General features: G+C 53.6%; 1 protein-coding gene across 3 annotated transcripts; it reads left to right on the plus strand.

Moving 5' to 3' along the window:
• The first annotated feature begins 11 nt into the window (after window positions 1-11).
• Window positions 12-19,774, plus strand: POLA2 (DNA polymerase alpha 2, accessory subunit). 3 transcript variants are annotated; one of them, XM_074531251.1, is made up of 18 exons: window positions 18-479; window positions 732-859; window positions 945-1,030; window positions 2,076-2,130; window positions 2,207-2,313; window positions 4,400-4,650; window positions 5,393-5,481; window positions 5,864-6,019; window positions 8,522-8,584; window positions 9,255-9,297; window positions 10,217-10,335; window positions 11,416-11,454; window positions 11,660-11,733; window positions 12,534-12,642; window positions 16,275-16,381; window positions 16,678-16,737; window positions 16,883-17,009; window positions 19,206-19,772. In XM_074531251.1, exons 1-18 carry the CDS (start codon window positions 350-352, stop codon window positions 19,539-19,541), a joined length of 2,079 nt encoding a protein of 692 aa, XP_074387352.1. In that variant the 5' UTR covers window positions 18-349; the 3' UTR covers window positions 19,542-19,772. The 3 variants fall into 3 exon arrangements, with proteins under 3 accessions (XP_074387353.1, XP_074387354.1, XP_074387352.1); XM_074531252.1 differs by lacking the exon at window positions 16,275-16,381 and having other exon boundaries at window positions 12-479; window positions 19,206-19,774; XM_074531253.1 differs by lacking the exons at window positions 12,534-12,642; window positions 16,275-16,381 and having other exon boundaries at window positions 13-479; window positions 19,206-19,774.
• Window positions 19,775-21,384: the final 1,610 nt, after the last annotated feature.

The raw sequence follows: 21,384 nt of genomic DNA on the forward strand, positions 1-21,384 counted from the left end.
GCAGGATCCCCGATTCCCGGTTCCACCCCCCATTCCCGTTCCGCCCCTCAGGCCCGGCCGGGTTCGGTTCCCTCAGAGCCGCCTCGGCCCCGCCCCCTCAGCGCTCTGAGGGCGCGAATTTTCCCGCCCTTTTTTCCTCCCGCCCTTTTCCCCTCCCACCCCGATGGGCGGAGCTTGGAGCACGCCGGTCCCGCCGCTTCACCCGCCCACCGCTCGCCCATTGGTCCGTTCTGTCTAAATTTGAGTAACCACGCCCTTTATCCCGCCTTCGCCACGCCCTTTTCTCCTTCTACGGCTTGGCCACGCCCTTCCCCTCACGGAGCTGCGCCCGCGCTGTTTGAGCGCGGCCATGGCGGAGCCGGGGATGGAGCCGGAGCTGGAGCCGGAGCGGGGCCCGGAGGCGGTGACGGCCGAGGCGGTGCTGAGGGAGCTGCGGCTCTTCGAGCTGCGCTGCGAGGGCGAGGAAGTGCCCGACAAGCGTGAGAGCTCCGGGGACGCGGCCTGTGGGGGGAGATGGGGGGGTTTGGGGAGGAGGAAGGGGTTTGGGGGGGTCACGGGAGCTCTGAGGGTTTATTTGGTTCATGGGTGCTGTTGTGGGGGTGAGTGAATTTTGGGACCTGCCGGGTTTTAGGGGGCACAGAGAATTGAGGGGTGACCGTGGGGTACCCAAACATTTTGAGGGGGATCTCAGTGGGATTTGGGACCCCCCTGACCCCCATTTGTCCCCTCAGTGGTGGAGCTGTGCCTGAGCCACGGGCTGGGCCCGGTGGCCTTGGCCAACGAGCTGCTGGCCTTTGTCACCAGCAAGGACCTGGACCTGCAGCTCACCCCCGAGGGCCTGGACGCCTTCGAGCACGAGGTGGGGGTCCCCAATCCCCCCTTTGATCCCCAAACCCGCCGGGCTGGCGGGGAGCGCTCACCCCGTGCCCGCCCTGCCCCTCCAGGTGCTGGCCAAGCGCGGCAGCCGCGGGCGGCGCGGGAGGGACGAGCGCCGGGGGCTGCTCCATGATATCCACTCGCTGCAGGGGCTGTATCCTCCCTGCTGAGGGATCCTGGGGTGTCCTGAAATCCTGAGGGATCTTGGGGGTGCCCTGAAATCCTGAGGGATCCTGGGGGTGCCCTGAAATCCTGAGGGATCCTGGGGGTATCCTGAGGGATCCTGGGGGTGTCCTGAAATCCTGAGGGGATCCTGGGGTGCCCTGAAATCCTGAGGGGATCCTGGGGGTGTCCTGAAATCCTGAGGGGATCCTGGGGGTGTTCCAACATCCTGAGGGGATCCTGGGGGTATCCTGAAATCCTGAGGGGATTTTGAGGATATCCTGAAATCCTGAGGGGATCCTGGGAATATCCTGAAATCCTGAGGGATCCTGGGAATATCCTGAAATCCTGAGGGATCCTGGGGTGTCCTGAAATCCTGAGGGATCCTGGGGGTGTCCTGAAATCCTGAGGGGATCCTGGGGTGTCCTGAAATCCTGAGGGGATCCTGGGGTGCCCTGAAATCCTGAGGGGATCCTGGGGTGCCCTGAAATCCTGAGGGGATCCTGGGAATATCCTGAAATCCTGAGGGATCCTGGGGTGTCCTGAAATCCTGAGGGATCCTGGGGGTGCCCTGAAATCCTGAGGGGATCCTGGGAATATCCTGAAGTCCTGAGGGATCCTGGGGGTGTTCCAACATCCTGAGGGGATCCTGGGGTGTCCTGAAATCCTGAGGGGATCCTGGGGTGTCCTGAAATGCTTAGGGGATCCTGAGGATGTTCCAACACCCTGAGGGGATCCCCAGGTTATCCCAAGGAGATCCCGAGGTTATCCCAAAATCCCGAGGAGATCTCAGGGATATTCCAGCATCCTGAGGAGATCCCCAGGTTATCCCAAAATCCCGAGATCTCAGGGATATTCCAACATCCTGAGGGGATCCCCAGGTTATCCCCACATCCCGAGCAGTTTTGGGGTGTCTGGCAGAACCTGGGCCCCCTGATCTGTCCCAGATCCCCAGGGGGAGCCTGGCAATGGCAGGAATTATCAAATTCGGGGTTTCACCCCAAACCTGGAGCGTTTTCACCCCTTAACCACCCCAGCCTGGACGAGGAGCAGGAGGACGAGCTGCTGGATGCCTACACCACCCCATCCAAGGTGAGAACCACCCAAACCCACGGGATTTCCCCAAAATCCACCCTACAAAGATAATTCCTGTGGTTTGTTCCCGCAGGGCTCCCACAAACGCAGCAGTTCCACCCCGGAGACGCCCCAGGCCAAGCGGGCGCCGCCCTCCCGCAGCCCCCTGGGGCTCTTCTGCCCCGGCAGCTTCTCCCCGAGGTCGGTGGGGCCCTGATCCCCCTGCTCCTGAATTCCTGAATCCCTTCATAAATTCATTCCTGATCCCCCTGCTCCTGCCTTCCTGAGTTCCTTCATAAATTCATTCCTGATCCCCCTGCTCCTGAATTCCTGAGTTCCTGAATTCCTGAATTCATTCCTGATCCCCCTGCTCCTGCCTTCCTGAGTTCCTGAATTCATTCCTGATCCCCCTGCTCCTGAATTCCTGAATCCCTTCATAAATTCATTCCTGATCCCCCTGCTCCTGAATTCCTGAGTTCCTGAATGCCTTCCTGAATTCATTCCTGATCCCCCCTGCTCCTGCCTTCCTGAATTCCTTCCTAAATTAATTCCTGATCCCCCTGCTCCTGAATTCCTGAGTTCCTTCATAAATTCATTCCTGATCCTCCTGCTCCTGCCTTCCTGAATTCCTTCCTAAATTCATTCCTGATCCCCCTGCTCCTGAATTCCTGAATTCCTTCATAAATTCCTTCCTTCCTAAATTCCTAAATTCCTTCCTTCCTGAGTCCCCCCTGCTCCTTCCTTCCTGAATTCCTTCCTAAATTCCTAAATTCCTTCCTTCCTGAATTCCTTCCTAAATTCCTTCCTAAATTCCTAAATTCCTTCCTAAATTCCTAAATTCCTTCCTTCCTGAATTCCTTCCTAAATTCCTTCCTAAATTCCTAAATTCCTTCCTAAATTCCTAAATTCCTTCCTTCCTGAATTCCTTCCGAAATTCCTTCCTGAATTCCTTCCTGAATTCCTTCCTAAATTCCTTCCTTCCTGAATTCCTTCCTAAATTCATTCCTAAATTCCTAAATTCCTTCCTAAATTCCTTCCTTCCTTCCTAAATTCCTTCCTTCCTGAGTCCCCCCTGCTCCTTCCTTCCTGAATTCCTTCCTAAATTCCTAAATTCCTTCCTTCCTGAATTCCTTCCTAAATTCCTTCCTAAATTCCTAAATTCCTTCCTAAATTCCTAAATTCCTTCCTTCCTGACTTCTTTCCTAAATTCCTTCCTAAATTCCTCCCTTCCTTCCTAAATTCCTTCCTGAATCCCCTCGGCTCCTTCCTTCCTAAATTCCTTCCTAAATTCCTAAATTCCTTCCTTCCTGAATTCCTTCCTAAATTCCTTCCTTCCTTCCTTCCTTCTTGGGGGGAATTGTTAAACCCACGCTGAACTCCTCGCAATTACAAAGCCTTTAAAGCTGCAGACATTTCATTGCAAAGCCTCGTTAATCAACTGAAATCACTGAATTCCCTCTGCTCACACATCAGGGAGTTCACCCTTCAGGCCCCAAACCCCAAACAGGGGTAACAAAAATGGGAAAAACCCAAACAGGGATAACAAAAAGGAGAAAAAACACAAACTGGGGTAACAAAAAGGAGAAAAAAACACAAACTGGGGTAACAAAAAGGAGAAAAAACACAAATAGGGGTAACAAAAAGGAGAAAACCCAAACAGGGATAACAGAAAGGAGAAAATCCAAACAGGGATAACAAAAAGGAGAAAACCCAAACAGGGAAACCAGAAAGGAGGAAAACTCAAACAGGGATAACAAAAAGGAGAAAACCCAAACAGGGGTAACAAAAAGGAGAAAAAACCCAAACAGGGGTAACAAAAAGGAGAAAAAACCCAAACAGGGGTAACAAAAATTGGAAAAACCCAAACAGGGATAACAAAAAGGAGAAAAAACACAAACAGGGATAACAAAAAGGAGAAAACCCAAACAGGGATAACAAAAAGCAGAAAAAACACAAACTGGGGTAACAAAAAGGAGAAAACCCAAACAGGGATAACAGAAAGGAGGAAAACTCAAACAGGGATAACAAAAAGGAGAAAACCCAAACAGGGATAACAAAAATTGGAAAAACCCAAACAGGGATAACAAAAAGGAGAAAAAACCCAAATAGGGGTAACAAAAAGGAGAAAAAACACAAACTGGGGTAACAAAAAGGAGAAAACCCAAACAGGGGTAACAAAAAGGAGAAAACCCAAACAGGGGTAACAGAAATGGGAGAAATCCCAGAGTGTCAGGGTGGGACAGCCCCATCCCTGCCCGACCCCTGTGTTTGTGCTCTGCCCCCACAGTGTGACCCCCTCCCACAAATACTCGTCCAGGACAGGCCGGGGGGAGGCCGTGGCCACGTTCGGGGCCGAGCAGGGCCAGGCCTGGCTGGGCACTGCTGGCACAGATGGCACAGATGGCACAGATGGCACTGCTGGTGGCACAGGTGGCAGTGGCAGCGTTGGTGTCACCGTCAGAGCCTTCGGCAGCCCCGAGCAGCTCCTGAGCCAGCCCTACAAGTTCATGTTCCAGAAGCTTCTGGATGTCAGGGAAGGTGGGCAGGGGCACATGGGTGGGGGGGGGGGGACACTGGGGGCACCCCGAGCTTGGGAGGGGTCAAGGGTTGGGGTCAGGGGTCAGGGGTTGGGGGGGTTTGGTGACCCTGGGGTCACTCTGAGCTCAGCAGGGGTCAGGGGTCAGGGGGTGTTTGGTGACATTGAGGTCACCCCAAGCTCAAGGGGCGTCAGGGATTGGATTGGGGTCAGAGGTCAGGGGTCGTTGGCTGACTCAGAGGTCAGGGGTTATTCGCTGATCCCGGGGTCAGAGGTCAGGGGTTATTTGCTGACTCAGAGGTAATTTGCTGCCCCCGGGGTCAGAGGTCAGGGGTCGTTGGCTGCCCCCGGGGTCAGAGGTCAGGGGTCGTTTGCTGACTCAGAGGTCAGGGGTCATTGGCTGCCCCCGGGGTCAGAGGTCAGGGGTCATTGGCTGCCCCCGGGGTCAGAGGTCAGGGGTCATTTGCTGACTCAGAGGTCAGGGGGTCATTGGCTGCCCCCGGGGTCAGAGGTCAGGGGTCATTGGCTGCCCCCGGGGTCAGAGGTCAGGGGTCATTTGCTGACTCAGAGGTCAGGGGTCATTCGCTGTCCCGGGGTCAGAGGTCAGGGGTCATTCGCTGTCCCGGGGTCAGAGGTCAGGGGTCATTCGCTGTCCTGGGGTCAGAGGTCAGGGGTCATTCGCTGCCCCCGGGGTCAGAGGTCAGGGGTCACTCACTGACCCCGCTGTGTGTCGTTTGCTGTCAGCGCTGGCCGAGCGGGTGGAGGAGCTCGGGGCGGTTCTGCGGCGGCACCACGGCCTGGACGGGTTCAGCTCGGCCGCCGTCCCGGCACAGGTGAGGGCCGGGGGCTGTGGGTGAATCCCCCTGATTTTGGGGTTCAAATCCCCTGTTCTGGGGTGAATCCCCCCTGATTCTGGGGTGAAAATCCCCTGTTCTGGGGTGAATCCCCCCCATTTTGGGTTAAACCACTCCGTTTTCTGTTAAATCCCCTTGTTTCAGGTTAAACCCCCCCTATTTGATGTTAATCCCCCCCCATTTTGGGGTGAATTTCCCCCATTTTTTCTTCCATTCTCCCCATTTCTGCTCCCAGGAGCCGGTGGCAGTGCTGGGCACCATCAGCTGTGACCCATTCTGGGTTAAACCCCCCCATTTTTGGGGTGCATTCCCCCATTTTTGGGGTGCATTTCCCCATTTTGTGTTGAATTGTTCCCCCCAGGAGGCGGTGACGGTGCTGGGCGCCATCGCCTGTGACGGCCAGGGGAAGCTGAACCCCAAATCCGCGCTGCTCGTGGGGGACCGGGAGCACTCGGGGGGGGCCCAGGTGCCCTTGGACCTCTCGGAGCTTCCGGAATATTCCCTGTTCCCGGGCCAGGTCAGCCAGGGGGGATCCCCGTAATTACCGAATCCCGGCTTTCTACCCCAAAGTCCTGCCCATTTCCCAAAGTCCTGCCCGTCCTGCCCGTTTCCCAAAGTCCTGCCCGTTTCCCAAAGTCCTGCCCATTTCCCAAAGTCCTGCCCATTTCCCAATTCCTGCCCATTTTCCTCAATTCCTGCCCCTTTTCCTCAATTCCTGCCCCATTTCCCAAAGTCCTGCCCATTTCCCAAAGTCCTGCCCATTTTCCCAATTCCTGCCCCTTTTCCCAATTCCTGCCCCTTTCCCAAAGTCCTGCCCATTTTCCCAAAGTCCTGCCCATTTCTACCCCAAAGTCCTGCCCATTTCCCCAATTCCTGCCCCTTTTCCCCAATTCCCGCCCTTTTATCCCCAATTCCCGCCCTTTTATCCCCAAATCCCGCCCTTTTATCCCCAAATCCCGCCCTTTTATCCCCAATTCCCGCCCTTTTATCCCAAATCCTACTTTATTTCCCCCAATTCCTGCCCCTTTTCACCCAATTTCTGCCCCATTTCCCAATTCCTGCCTCTTTTTCCCCATTTTCCCCAATTCCTGCCCCTTTCCCCAATTCCTGCCCCTTTTCCCCCATTTTCCCCAATTCCTGCCCCTTTTCCCAATTCCTGCCCCATTTCCCCAATTCCTGCCCCTTTTTCCCCAATTCCTGCCCCTTTTCCCCCAATTCCTGCCCCTTTTCCCCCAATTCCTGCCCCTTTCCCCAATTCCTGCCCCATTTCCCAATTCCTGCCCCTTTTTCCCCAATTCCTGCCCCTTTTCCCCCAATTCCTGCCCCTTTTCCCCATCTTCCCCAATTCCCGCCCTTTTATCCCCAAATCCCACTTTATTTCCCCCAATTCCTGCCCCATTTCCCAATTCCTGCCCCATTTCCCAATTCCTGCCCCATTTCCCAATTCCTGCCCCTTTCCCCCCAGTTCCTGCCCCTTTTTCCCCAATTCCTGCCCCATTTCTGCCCCTTTTTCCCCAATTTCTGCCTCTTTTCCCCAATTTCTGCCCCTTTTCCCCAATTCTTGCCCCTTTTTCCCCATTTTCCCCAATTCCTGCCTTTTAATCCCCAATTCCTGCCCTTTTATCCCCAAATCCCACTTTATTTCCCCCAATTCCTGCCCCTTTTCCCCAATTCCTGCCCCTTTTCCCCAATTTCTGCCCATTTTCCCCAATTCCTGCCCCTTTATTTCCCAATTCCTGCCCCTTTATTTCCCAATTCCTGCCCCTTTTCCCCAATTTCTGCCCCTTTTTCCCCATTTTCCCCAATTCCCGCCCTTTTATCCCCAAATTCCACTTTATTCCCCGCAATTCCTGCCCCATTTCCCCAATTCCTGCCCCTTTTCCCAATTCCTGCCCCATTTCCCAATTCCTGCCCCATTTCCCAATTCCTGCCCCATTTCCCCAATTCCTGCCCCATTTCCCAATTCCTGCCCCTTTCCCCAATTCCTGCCCCATTTCCCCCATTCCTGCCCCATTTCCCAATTCCTGCCCCTTTTCCCCAATTCCTGCCCCTTTTCCCCCATTCTTCCCCAATTCCTGCCCCTTTTCCCCAATTCCCACTTTATTTCCCCCAATTCCTGCCCCTTTTCCCAATTCCTGCCCCTTTTCCCAATTCCTGCCCCTTTTCCCAATTCCTGCCCCTTTTCCCCTTTTTCCCCTTTTCCCAATTCCTGCCCCTTTTATCCCCAATTCCTGCCCCTTTTCCCAATTCCTGCCCCATTTCCCCAATTCCTGCCCCATTTCCCAATTCCTGCCCCTTTTTTTCCCAATTCCTGCCCCTTTTCCCCATTTCCCCCCCAATTTCCCCAATTCCTGCCCCATTTCCCAATTCCTGCCCCTTTTCCCCAATTCCCGCCCTTTTATCCCCAAATCCCACTTTATTCCCCGCAATTCCTGCCCCTTTTCCCCCAATTCTTGCCCCTTTTCCTTCATTCCTGCCCCTTTTCCCAATTCCTGCCCCATTTCCCAATTCCTGCCCCATTTCCCAATTCCTGCCCCATTTCCCAATTCCTGCCCCATTTCCCAATTCCTGCCCCTTTTCCCCAATTCCTGCCCCTTTTCCCCAATTCCTGCCCCATTTCCCAATTCCTGCCCCTTTTCCCCAATTCCCGCCCTTTTATCCCCAAATCCCACTTTATTCCCCGCAATTCCTGCCCCTTTTCCCCCAATTCTTGCCCCTTTTCCTTCATTCCTGCCCCTTTTCCCAATTCCTGCCCCATTTCCCAATTCCTGCCCCATTTCCCAATTCCTGCCCCATTTCCCAATTCCTGCCCTTTTATCCCCAATTCCTGCCCCTTTTATCCCCAATTCCTGCCCATTTCCCAATTTCTGCCCCATTTCCCAATTCCTGCCCCTTTCCCCAATTCCTGCCCCTTTTCCCCCAATTCCTGCCCTTTTCCCCATTTCCCCCCCAATTTCCCCCCTTTTCCCCCATTCCCACCCTCTTTTCCCAATTTCCCCCTTTTTTCCCCCAATCCCAGGTGGTGGCCCTGGAAGGCACCAACCCCACGGGCAGGAGGATGGTGGTGACCAAAATCTACGAGGTGACCCCGAATTGGGGGGATTTGGGACATTTGGGGTGGGATTGGGGGATTTGGGGTGGAATTGGGGCATTTGGGGTGGATTTGGGTTGAATTTAGGGTGGAATTGGGGGATTTGGGGGATTTGAGGTGGATTTGGGGTGGATTTGGGAAATTTGGGGTGGGATTGGGGGATTTGAGGTGGATTTGGGGTGGAATTGGGGGATTTGGGGTGGAATTGGATTGGAATTGGGGTGGAATTGGGGTGGATTTGGGGGATTTGAGGTGGATTTGGAGTGGATTTGGGGGATTTGGGGGATTTGGGGTGGATTTGGGGAATTTGGGGTGGGATTGGGACATTTGGGGTGGATTTGGGGGATTTGGGGTGGATTTGGGGGATTTGGGGTGGATTTGGGGGATTTGAGGTGGATTTGGAGGATTTGAGGTGGATTTGGGGGATTTCAGGTGGAATTGGGGGATTTGGGGTGGAATTGGGGGATTTGAGGTGATTTTGGGGTGGATTTGGGGGGGGATTTGGGGTGGAATTGGGAATTTGGGGTTGATTTGGGGCATTTGGGGTGGAATTGGGGGATTTGGGGTGGATTTGGGGTGGATTTGGGGGATTTGGGGTGGAATTGGGGGATTTGGGGTGGATTTGGGGTGGAATTGGGGCATTTTTGGCCGTTTCCCACAGGGGGTCCCTCTGCCCTTCCACACGCCCACGGAGCCAATGCCAGGTGAGCCCCAAATCCCCATTTCTGCCCCCAAATCCCCATTTCTGCCCCCAAATCCCCATTTCTGTCCCCAAATCCCCATTTCTGCCCCCAAATCCCCATTTCTGCCCCCAAATCCCCATTTCTGTCCCCAAATCCCCTTTTTCTCCCCCAAACCCCCTTTTGTCTCCCAAAACCCCCAATTTCCCCTCCCAAACCCCCCATTTTCCCCAAAAACCCCAATTTTCCTCCCAAACCCCCAATCTTTCTCTCCAAAAAACCCATTTTCCCTCAAAACCCCCCATTTTTTTTCCCCAAAAACCCCATTTTTCTTCCAACCCCCACCCATTTTTCCCCCAAAAAATCCACATTTTTCCCCCAAAAAACCCCATTTTTTTCCCCAAAACCCCATTTTTCCCCCAAAAAACCCTAATTTTTTCCCCAAAAATCCCCATTTTTTCTCCATTTTTCCTCCCAGAACCCCCATTATTTTTTCCCCAAAAATCCCCATTTTTTCTCCATTTTTCCTCCCAGAACCCCCATTTTTTTTCCCCATTTTTTCTCCATTTTTCCTCCCAGAACCCCCATTTTTTTTTTCCCAAAAATCCCCATTTTTTCTCCATTTTTCCTCCCAGAACCCCCATTTTTTCCCCAAAAATCCCCATTTTTTCTCCATTTTTCCTCCCAGAACCCCCATTTTTTTCCCCAAAAATCCCCATTTTTTCTCCATTTTTCCTCCCAGAACCCCCATTTTTTTTTCCCCAAAACCCCATTTTTTCCCCCCAAAAATCCCCATTTTTTCCCCAAAAATCCCCATTTTTTCTCCATTTTTCCTCCCAGAACCCCCATTTTTTTTCCCCATTTTTTCTCCATTTTTCCTCCCAGAACCCCCATTATTTTTTTCCCCAAATCCCCATTTTTCCCCCCAAATGTGCATCCCCAGAGCCCCGGCGGGTGCTGGTGGCCTGCGGGCCCTTCACGCCCTCGGACGGCGCCGCCTTCGAGCCCCTGCGGGACCTGCTGGGGGTGGTGGGACGGGAACGGCCGGACCTCTGCATCCTGGTGCGTAATTAACGGGTAATTAACGGGTAATTGTAATTAATGATCGTTATTGACCCGGTCCTGAGCCCCTGCGGGACCTGCTGGGGGTGGTGGGACAGGAACGGCCGGATCTCTGCATCCTGGTGGGTAATTAACGCTAATTAACGGGTAATTGTAATTAATGATCGTTATTGACCCGGTCCTGAGCCCCTGCGGGACCTGCTGGGGGTGCTGGAGCGGGAGCGGCCGGATCTCTGCATCCTGGTGCGTAATTAACGCTAATTAACGGGTAATTAATTAATTGTAATTAATGGCATCGTTATTGACCTGGTCCTGAGCCCCTGCTGGGGGTGCTGGAGCGGGAACGGCCCCACCTCTGCATCCTGGTGCGTAATTAACGCTAATTAATGGTTAATTAACAATTAATTGTAATTAATGGCATCGTTATTGACCCGGTCCTGAGCCCCTGCTGGGGGTGCTGGAGCGGGAACGGCCGGATCTCTGCATCCTGGTGCGTAATTAACGGGTAATTAACGGGTAATTAACAATTAATTGTAATTAATTACATCGTTATTGACCCCTCACCCCGACCTGCTGGGGGTGGTGGGACAGGAGTGGCCCCACCTCTGCATCCTGGTGCGTAATTAACGCTAATTAACGCTAATTAACGGTTAATTAACAATTAATTGTAACTACGGCATCGTTATTGACCCGGTCCTGAGCCCCTGCTGGGGGTGGTGGGACAGGAACGGCCGGATCTCTGCATCCTGGTGCGTAATTAACGCTAATTAACAACGAGTTTTAATTAATTCCATCGTTATTGACCCCCTCCTGAACCCCTCACTCCGACCCCGCAGCCTTGAAATCCTCCAGACCCTTCAAAATTCACATTCCAATCCCATTTTTACCCTAAAATCCCATTTCTGAACCCCAAAAATCCCATTTGTGACCCCAAAATCCCATTTCTGAACCCCAAAAATGCCATTAATGAACCCCAAAAATCCCATTTGTGACCCTGAAATCCCATTTCTGAACCCCAAAAATCCCATTTCTGAACCCCAAAATCCCATTTGTGACCCCAAAACTCCCCTTTCTCCACAGTTTGGGCCCTTCCTGGACGCCAAGCACGAGCAGGTGGAGGTGAGGATGGAACCCAAAATTCCCCAAAATCCCCCCAAAATCCCACAAATCCCCCAAAATCCCCCCAAAATTCCCCCAAAACCCCCCAAAATTCCCCCAAATCCCCCCAAAATTCCCCCAAAATCCCCCCAAAATCCCCCCAAAATCCCCCAAAATTCCCCAAATTCCCCCAAAATGTTGAAATCTCTGGGTTTCCCCACTGCAGAGCTGCCAACTGCTGAGCCCCTTCTCGGACGTGTTCAGGCTCTGCCTCAGGACCATCATCGAGGGCACCCGGAGGTGATTCCCAAATAAACAATTCCCAAATAATTCCCAAATAATTCCCAAATTCCCAAATTCCCCATTCCCGTGGGGATTGCTCCCAAAATCCCCACTTTGCACCCCAAAAATCTCTCTTTTTTCCCCCTCCCAATCCCATTTTCCCTCTTTTCCCCAGTGCTGGTTTTGGTGCCCTCTCTCACAGACCCAGCCCCAAATTCCCCATTCCCTTGGGGGTTTTTTCACCCCAAAATCCCCATTTTTTTTCCCAAAATCCCCATTTTTCTCCCCCAAATCCCCACTTTTTTTCACCCCAAAATCCCCATTTTTTTTCTCAAAATCCCCATTTTTTTTCCCCTAAAATCCCCATTTTTTTCCACCCCAAAATCCCCATTTTTTCACCCCAAAATCCCCATTTTCACCCCTAAAAATCCCCATTTTTTCCCCTAAAAATCCCCATTTTTTTCCCAAAATCCCCATTTTTTTCCACCCCAAAATCCCCATTTTTTTTCACCCCAAAATCCCCATTTTCACCCCTAAAAATCCCCATTTTTTTTCTCAAAATCCCCATTTTTTTCCCCTAAAATCCCCTTTTTTTTCACCCTAAAATCCCCATTTTTCACCCCAAAATTCCCATTTTTCACCCCTAAAAATCCCCATTTTTCACCCCCAAATCCCCATTTTTTTTCACCCCAAAATCCCCATTTTCACCCCTAAAAATCCCCATTTTTCCCCTAAAATCCCCATTTTTTTTCCCAAAATCCCCGTTTTTTTTCCCCAAATCCCCGTTTCTCACCCCAAACTCTCTCATTTCTCCCCAGCTCGGGGTGCCAGCTGGTCCTGGTGCCCTCTCTCAGGGACGTTTCCCACCCGCCCGTGTACCCTCAGCCGCCCTTCGGCCCCGCGGAGCTGCCCCGGGAGGACCGAGCGGTACCGACCCAAAATCCTCCTTTTTTACCCCAAAATCCCCATTTCCCACCCCAAAATCCCATTTCCCACCCAAAATCCCCATTTCCCACCCCAAAATCCCCATTTCCCACCCCAAAATCCCATTTCCCACCCAAAATCCCCATTTCCCACCCCAAAATCCCCATTTTCCACCCAAAATTCCCATTTTCCACCCAAAATCTTCCTTTCCACCCAAAATCCTCCTTTTCCACCCAAAATCCCCATTTCCCACCCAAAATCCCCATTTCCCACCCCAAAATCCCCATTTCCCACCCCAAAATCCCCATTTCCACCCCAAAATCCCCCTTTTTTACCCCAAAATCCCCATTTTCCATCCAAAATCCCCCTTTTCCACCCAAAATCCCCATTTGCCACCCAAAATCCCCATTTCCACCCAAAATCCTCCTTTTCCACCCCAAAATCCCCATTTTCACCCCAAAATCCCCCTTTTTTACCCCAAAATCCCCATTTCCCACCCCAAAATTCCCATTTCCCACCCAAAATCCCCATTTTCACCCCAAAATTCCCATTTTCCACCCCAAATCCCCATTTCCACCCAAAATCCCCCATTTCCCACCCAAAATTCCCATTTCCACCCCAAAATCCCCATTTTCCACCCCAAAATCCTCCTTTTTTACCCCAAAATCCCCCATTTCCCACCCAAAATCCTCCTTTTCCACCCCAAACCCCCATTTTTCACCCCAAAATCCCATTTTCACCCCAAAATCCCAATTTTCCACCCCAAAATCTCCATTTCCCACCCCAAAATCCCCATTTCCACCCAAAATCCCCATTTCCCACCCAAATTTCCATTTCCCACCCAAAATCCCCATTTCCCCACCCCAAAATCCCCATTTCCCACCCAAAATCCCCATTTCCACCCCAAAATCCCCATTTCCCACCCCAAAATCCCCATTTCCCACCCAAAATCCCCATTTCCCACCCCAAAATCCCATTTTCCACCCCAAAATCCCCATTTCCCACCACAAAATCCCCCTTTTTACCCCAAAATCCCCATTTCCCACCCCAAAATCCCATTTCCCACCCCAAAATCCCCATTTCCCACCCCAAAATCCCCATTTCCCACCCAAAATCCCCATTTCCCACCCCAAAATCCCCATTTCCCACCCAAAATCCCCATTTTCCACCCCAAAATCCCCATTTCCCACCCCAAAATCCTCCTTTTTTACCCCAAAATCCCCATTCCCACCCAAAATCCCCATTTCCCACCCAAATCCCCATTTCCCACCCCAAAATCCCCATTTCCACCCCAAAATCCCCATTTTTACCCCAAAATCCCCATTTCCCACCCCAAAATCCCATTTCCCACCCAAATTCCCAATTTCTCACCCCAAAATCCCCATTTCCCACCCCAAAATCCCCATTCCCACCCCAAAATCCTCCTTTTCCACCCCAAAATCCTCCTTTTCCCCCCAAAATCCCCATTTTCCACCCCAAAATCCCCATTTTTTACCCCAAATTTCCATTTCCCACCCAAAATCCCCATTTTCACCCAAAATCCCCATTTCCCACCCCAAAATCCCCTTTTCCACCCCAAAATTCCCATTTCACACCCCAAAATTCCCATTTTCACCCAAAATCCCCATTTCCACCCCAAAATCCCCATTCCCACCCCAAAATCCCCATTTCCCACCCCAAAATCCTCCTTTTTTACCCCAAAATCCCCATTTCCCACCCAAAATCCCCATTTTCCACCCCAAAATCCCCATTCCCACCCCAAAATCCCCCTTTTCCACCCCAAAATCCCATTTCCCACCCAAAATCCCCCTTTTTACCCCAAAATCCTCCTTTTTTACCCCAAAATCCTCCTTTTCCACCCCAAAATCCCCATTTCCCACCCCAAAATCCCCATTTTCCACCCAAAATCCCCCTTTTCCACCCCAAAATCCCCCTTTTCCACCCCAAAATCCCCATTTTTCACCCCAAAATCCCCATTTCCACCCAAAATCCCCATTCCCACCCCAAAAATCCCCATTTTCCACCCCAAAATTCCCATTTCCCACCCCAAAATCCCCATTTCCCACCCCAAAATTCCCATTTCCCACCCAAAATCCCCATTTCCACCCCAAAATCCCCATTTTCCCACCCAAAATCCCCATTTTTACCCCAAAATCCCCGTTTTCCACCCAAAATCCCCATTTCTCACCCCAAAATCCCCATTTCCATCCAAAATCCCCATTTCCCACCCAAAATCCCCATTTTCACCCCAAAATCCCCATTTTCCACCCCAAAATCCTCCTTTTTTACCCCAAAATCCCCATTTCCCACCCAAAATCCTCCTTTTCCACCCCAAACCCCCATTTTTCACCCCAAAATCCCATTTTCACCCCAAAATCCCAATTTTCCACCCCAAAATCCCCATTTCCCACCCCAAAATCCTCCTTTCCCACCCAAAATTCCCATTTCCACCCCAAAATCCTCCTTTTCCACCCCAAATCCCCATTTTTTACCCCAAAATCCCCATTTCCCACCCCAAAATCCCCATTTCCCACCCCAAAATCCTCCTTTTTTACCCCAAAATCCCATTTCCCACCCCAAAATCCCCATTTTCCCCCAAAACCCCATTCCCACCCCAAAATCCCATTTTCACCCCAAAATCCCCATTTCCCACCCAAAATCCTCCTTTTTTACCCCAAAATCCTCATTTTCACCCCAAAATCCTCCTTTTCCCACCCCAAAATCCCCCTTTTTTACCCCAAAATCCCATTCCCACCCAAAATTCCCATTTCCCACCCCAAAATCCCCATTTCCACCCAAAATCCCATTTCCCACCCCAAAATCCCATTTCCCACCCAAAATCCCCATTTCCCACCCCAAAAATGAAATCCCCGATGTTCCCCCCCCCCAGCTGGGATTTGGGCTGAAATTCCCTTTTTTTGCACAAAATATTTGGGATCATTTGAATTGTGGAGCTCCCAATCCCCCCCAGCCCTTTTTGGGTTCAGATCCCTCCATTTGATGATTTTTGGCCTTTCTGGGGATTCCTGCAGGAAACCCAGCCCAGCCCTGGGGTTGGAACTTTGGGGGATTTGGGGAATTGATGGGATTGGGGGGGATTTGGGGGGGATTTGGGGCAGATTTGGGGGGGATTTGGGGCAGATTTGGGGCTTTTTGGGAGGATTTGGGGCATTCTGGGGTGGGGTTGGACGGTCCTGCTGTCTGTCCTGTGTCCGTGTGTCCATCCCGTGTGTGTGTGTCCATCCCGTGTGTGTCCATCTGTCCATCCTGTGTGTATCCGTGTGTCCATCCCGTGTGTGTCCATCTGTCCATGTGTCCATCCCGTGTCTGTGTGTCCATCTGTCCATCCCGTGTGTGTCCGTGTGTCCATGTGTCCATCCCATGTCCATCTGTCCATCCCGTGTCTGTGTGTCCATCCCGTGTGTCCAGTCCGTGTGTCCATCCCGTGTCCATCTGTCCAGCGTGTCCTCCTGGTGCCCAAGCCCCGCGCTCTGGACATTGATCTGTGTGTCTGTGTGTCCATCCCGTGTCCATCTGTCCATCTGTCCAGCGTGTCCTGCTGGTGCCCAAGCCCTGCGCTCTGGACACTGATCTGTCCATCCTGTGTCCATCTGTCCATCTGTCCATCTGTCCAGCGGGTGCTCCTGGTGCCCGAGCCCTGCGCTCTGGACGTCGACGGCGTCGTGCTCGGCCTGAGCTCCACCGACCTCCTGCTGCACCTGGGGGCCGAGGAGATCTGCAGGTGCCAACCCTGCTCCTTTTGAACCTTTTCCCCTTTTTTTACCTTTCCCCTTTTTTTAACCTTTTTCCCTTTTTGTTCAACCTCCCCTCCCCTTTCTTTACTCTCCCCCATTCTTTATTATTTTTCTCCTCTTTCTTTTCTCTCTCCCTTTCCCCCCAAATCTCCTCTTTCACCCCATTTTCCTTTCCCGTTTTTCTCTTTTTTTCCCACCCATTTTTTCCCATTTCCTCCCTTTTCCCACCCATTTTTTCCCATTTTTCCCTTTTCTCACCCATTTCTCTCCCATTCCTCCCCAGCCCCCCCGGGCTCTCCGATCGCTTCTCTCGGATCCTGCGCCACGTCCTGACCCAGCGCAGGTGGGCACCTCCCCAAATCCCGGTTTTCCTCCCCAAAATCCCGGTTTTCCTCCCCAAAATCCCGTTTTTCCTCCCCAAAATCCCGTTTTTCCCCACAATCCCATGATTTTCCCCAAACCCCCTGATTTCTCCCCATTTTCCCCAGTTTTTTCCCGCTGTACCCGCCCCCCGAGGGGCTCCCCCTGCACCTCGAGGCTCTCGGCGCCTTCGCGGCTCTGCCGGTGACCCCGGACGTGCTGGTGACGCCCTCGGAGCTGCGCTTCTTCATCAAGGTGGGCACAGAGACCCCCAGAGACCCCTGGGACCCCTGAGAGACCCCTGGGAACCCTGAGAGAGCTCTGAGAGACCCCTGAGAGCTCTGAGAGACCCCCGGGAACACCTGAGAGACCCCCAGAGACCCCTGGGAACCCTGAGAGACCCCCAGAGACCCCTGAGAGACCCCTGGGACCCCTGAGAGCTCTGAGAGACCCCCGGGAACCCTGAGAGACCCCGAGAGACCCCTGGGAACCCTGAGAGACCCCTGGGAACCCCTGAGAGAACCCTGGGACCCCAAAGCCCCCCTGAGACCCCTTGAGATCTTCTGAGACCCCTGGGACCCCTTGAGAACCCCCTCAGACCCCTGGGACCCTCCTGGGATCCCTGGGACCCCTGAGAGACCCCTGGGACCCCCCTGGGACCCCTGAGAACCCTGAGAGACCCCTGAGAGCTCTGAGAGACCCTGAGAGACCCCTGGGAACCCCAAGAGACCCCCGAGAGACCCCTGAGAGACCCCCGAGAGCTCTGAGAGACCCCCGAGAGACCCCTGGGACCCCCGAGAGACCCCTGGGACCCCTGAGACCCCTGAGAGACCCCTGAGAGACCCCTGAGAGCTCTGAGAGACCCCTGGGACCCCTGAGAGACCCCTGAGATCCACAGAGACACCCCTGGGACCCCCGAGAGACCCCTGAGAGCTCTGAGAGACCCCTGGGAACCCTGAGAGACCCCCTGAGACCCCTGGGACCCCCAGGACCCCTGAGAGCTCTGAGAGACCCCTGAGAGACCCCCAGAGACCCCCAAGAGACCCCTGGGAACCCCGAGAGACCCCCGGGACCCCTGAGAGACCCCTGGGACCCCTGAGAGACCCCCGAGAGACCCCCGAGAGACCCCTGAGAGACCCCCGGGACCCCTGAGAGACCCCTGGGACCCCTGAGAGACCCCTGAGAGACCCCCGAGAGACCCCTGAGAGACCCCTGAGAGACCCCCGAGAGACCCCCGAGAGACCCCTGAGACCCCTGAGAGCTCTGAGAGACCCCTGAGAGACCCCTGGGAACCCCTGAGAGACCCCTGAGAGACCCCCGAGAGACCCCCGGGAACCCTGAGAGACCCCTGGGAACACCTGGGACCCCTGAGAGCTCTGAGAGACCCCTGAGAGACCCCCGAGAGACCCCTGAGAGACCCCTGGGACCCCTGAGAGACCCCCAGAGACCCCTGAGAGCTCTGAGAGACCCCTGAGAGACCCCTGGGACCCCAAAGCCCCCCTGAGACCCCTTGAGATCTTCTGAGACCCCTGGGACCCCTTGAGAACCCCCTCAGACCCCTGGGACCCTCCTGAGATCCCTGGGACCCCTCGATGTCCCCTGGGACCCCCCCTGGGACCCCAAAGCCCCCCTGGGAGCCCCGAGGGGATTCCAGCAGGAGAAACCACGGGCAGGGCCGGGAGTGGGGCTGGGGGCTCCCAGATCTCCTGAAGGCAGCGAACGTGGGGGTTGGGCTGGGCTGGGCTGGGCCGGGGGTCCCGGCTGCTCCGCGTTCGTGGATCTTTAACTCCCCTCCTGTCCCCTGTCCCCATCCCTGTCCTTGTCCCATTTCCCTGTCCCCTGTCCCCATCCCCATCTCCTGTCCCTGTCCCCATCCCTGTCCCCATCCCTGTCCCATCTCTGTCCCCTCTCCCCATCCCCATCTCCTGTCCTTGTCCCCTGTCCCCCTGTCTGTCCCTGTCCCTGTGCTCCATCCCTGTCCCCCTGTTCCCCTGTCCCTGTCCCTTTTCCCTGTCCCCATTCCCATCCCCATCCCTGTCCCCCTGTCCCTTTCCTCATCTCTGTCCCCTTTTCCCATCCCCTTTTCCCTGTCCCTGTCTGTCCCTGTCTGTCCCTGTCCCTTTTCCCTGTCCCCATCCCTGTCCTTGTCCCCTGTCCCCCTGTCTGTCCCTGTGCTCCATCCCTGTCCCCCTTTTCCCTGTCCCTGTCTGTCCCTGTCCCTTTTCCCTGTCCCCATTCCCATCCCTGTCCCCCTGTCCCTTTTCCTCGTCCCATTTCCCCCTGTCTGTCCCCCTCCCCTTTTCCCTATCCCTGACCCCATCCCTTGTCCTTGTCCCCACTTCCCTTTTCCCTCTTCCCTGTCCCCATCCCCTGCTCCTGTCCGTGTCCCCCTGTCCGTGTCCGTGTGTCCGTGTCCCCCTGTCCGTGTGTCCGTGTCCGTGTGTCCGTCAGGACGTGCTGGGCTGTGTCTGCATCAACCCCGGGCGTTTGACCAAGGGCCAGGCCGGGGGCACCTACGGGCGGCTGCTGCTGCGGAGGGACGGACAGAGGGACGGACAGAGGGACGGACAGAGGGACGGACAGAGGGACGGACAGAGGGACGGACGGGGGGGACGGAGCCACGGACAGAGCTGGGGACGGACAGGGGGACAGAAATGGGGACAGACGGGGGGACATTGCCGGGGCCGCCCCCCGGATCAGCCCCTGCGTGGCCGCCCAGGTCGTGCGGATCTGAGGGGGACCGGGGGAACTGCTGGGATTGGGGTGAAATCCCTGGGATTGGGGTGAAACTGCTGGGATTGGGGTGAAACTGCTGGGATTGGGGTGAAATCCCTGGGATTGGGGTGAAACTGCTGGGATTGGGGTAAAATCCCTGGGATTGGGGTGAAACTGCTGGGATTGGGGTGAAATCCCTGGGATTGGGGTGAAATCCCTGGGATTGGGGTGAAACTGCTGGGATTGGGGTGAAATCCCTGGGATTGGGGTAAAATCCCTGGGATTGGGGTAAAATCCCTGGGATTGGGGTGAAACTGCTGGGATTGGGGTGAAATCCCTGGGATTGGGGTAAAATCCCTGGGATTGGGGTGAAATCCCTGGGATTGGGGTGAAACTGCTGGGATTGGGGTGAAACTGCTGGGATTGGGGAAAATCCCTGGGATTGGGGTAAAACTGCTGGGATTGGGGTAAAATCCCTGGGATTGGGGTGAAATCCCTGGGATTGGGGTGAAATCCCTGGGATTGGGGTAAAACTGCTGGGATTGGGGTGAAATCCCTGGGATTGGGGTGAAACTGCTGGGATTGGGGTGAAACTGCTGGGACTGGGGTGAAATCCCTGGGATTGGGGTAAAACTGCTGGGATTGGGGTGAAATCCCTGGGATTGGGGTGAAATCCCTGGGATTGGGGTGAAATCCCTGGGATTGGGGTAAAACTGCTGGGATTGGGGTGAAATCCCTGGGATTGGGGTGAAATCCCTGGGATTGGGGTGAAATCCCTGGGATTGGGGTGAAATCCCTGGGATTGGGGTAAAACTGCTGGGATTGGGGTGAAATCCCTGGGATTGGGGTGAAACTGCTGGGATTGGGGTGAAATCCCTGGGATTGGGGTAAAACTGCTGGGATTGGGGTGAAATCCCTGGGATTGGGGTGAAATCCCTGGGATTGGGGTAAAATCCCTGGAACCGGGGGGAAACTGCTGGGATTGGGATTGAGACTCCTGGAATTGGGGTGAAAATTCCTGAACTGGGGTTCAAACTCCTGGATTTCCAGTTAAAATTCCTGGAATTGGGGCTAGAACTCCTGAAACTGGGGTTTAAATTCCTGGAATTGGGGTTAAACTCCTGAAATTCCATTTAAAATTCCTGGAATTCTGGTTAAATTCCCCAGAATCATTCTGCCCATGGAGGATTTCCCCAGAGGAATTTGGGATTCGGGAATTTGGGATTTGGGATTTGGGAATTTGGGGTTCGGGAATTTGGGAATTTGGGATTCGGGAATTTGGGATTCAGGAATTTGGGAATTTGGGCGCGGGACCCTCCCTGTCTGGGGTCACCCCTCACCTTGGTGGCCTCGTTAAGGACTGGGAGTTTAATTAATCCCAAACGAATTAATTAATTACGAATTCCCGGTGCTGCCGCAGCTCTGCCTTTGACCCTTTTCCCACATTTTCTACCCCAAATTGATGAAGGTGTAAATAATTAAAGTTTCTGCCTGTCCTGGTGTGGTTTCCTGAGGTAAATCCAGGGAGGGATTTTGGGGTAAAACCTGGGAAATCGGGGCTGGGGAGGGAAATTCTCTTTCTGATTCCAGTGTGGGGCTGGGATTTAACCAAAAATCTCCTTTTTCTCCCCAAACATCCCCACGGAGCACTTGGGCAATGCTGAGGGCACCTCTGGGTTCTGTGCCCAATTCCAGCTCTTCCCACCCCAAACCAAATCCAATTTTTCCAACATCCATGAAATTTTATTTTCCTCCCATTTCCATCTTTATTTCCATTTTATTTCCAATGTTTCTTTTTTTTTTTTTTTTTTTTACAAATGGAGCAGAACCCAAATTTCCTCCCAGATTTCCCCTTGGCTTCTCCTCCCCCAGCCTCGGTTTCCCTTGGAAAAACCCGATTTAATTTAATTTTATT

The sequence above is a fragment of the Zonotrichia albicollis genome, chromosome 34, assembly GCF_047830755.1.
Source record: "Zonotrichia albicollis isolate bZonAlb1 chromosome 34, bZonAlb1.hap1, whole genome shotgun sequence".
In the NCBI taxonomy this organism is placed as follows: domain Eukaryota; kingdom Metazoa; phylum Chordata; class Aves; order Passeriformes; family Passerellidae; genus Zonotrichia; species Zonotrichia albicollis.

Excerpts from the sequence above, each read along its gene's own strand:
- POLA2 (XM_074531251.1), top strand. The coding sequence starts at position 350 with ATGGCGGAGCCGGGGATGGAGCCGGAGCTGGAGCCGGAGCGGGGCCCG. Across the intron at positions 480-731 it reads CGAGGAAGTGCCCGACAAGC|TGGTGGAGCTGTGCCTGAGC; the intron begins GTGAGAGCTCCG and ends TTGTCCCCTCAG. Across the intron at positions 16,738-16,882 it reads CACGTCCTGACCCAGCGCAG|TTTTTTCCCGCTGTACCCGC; the intron begins GTGGGCACCTCC and ends CATTTTCCCCAG.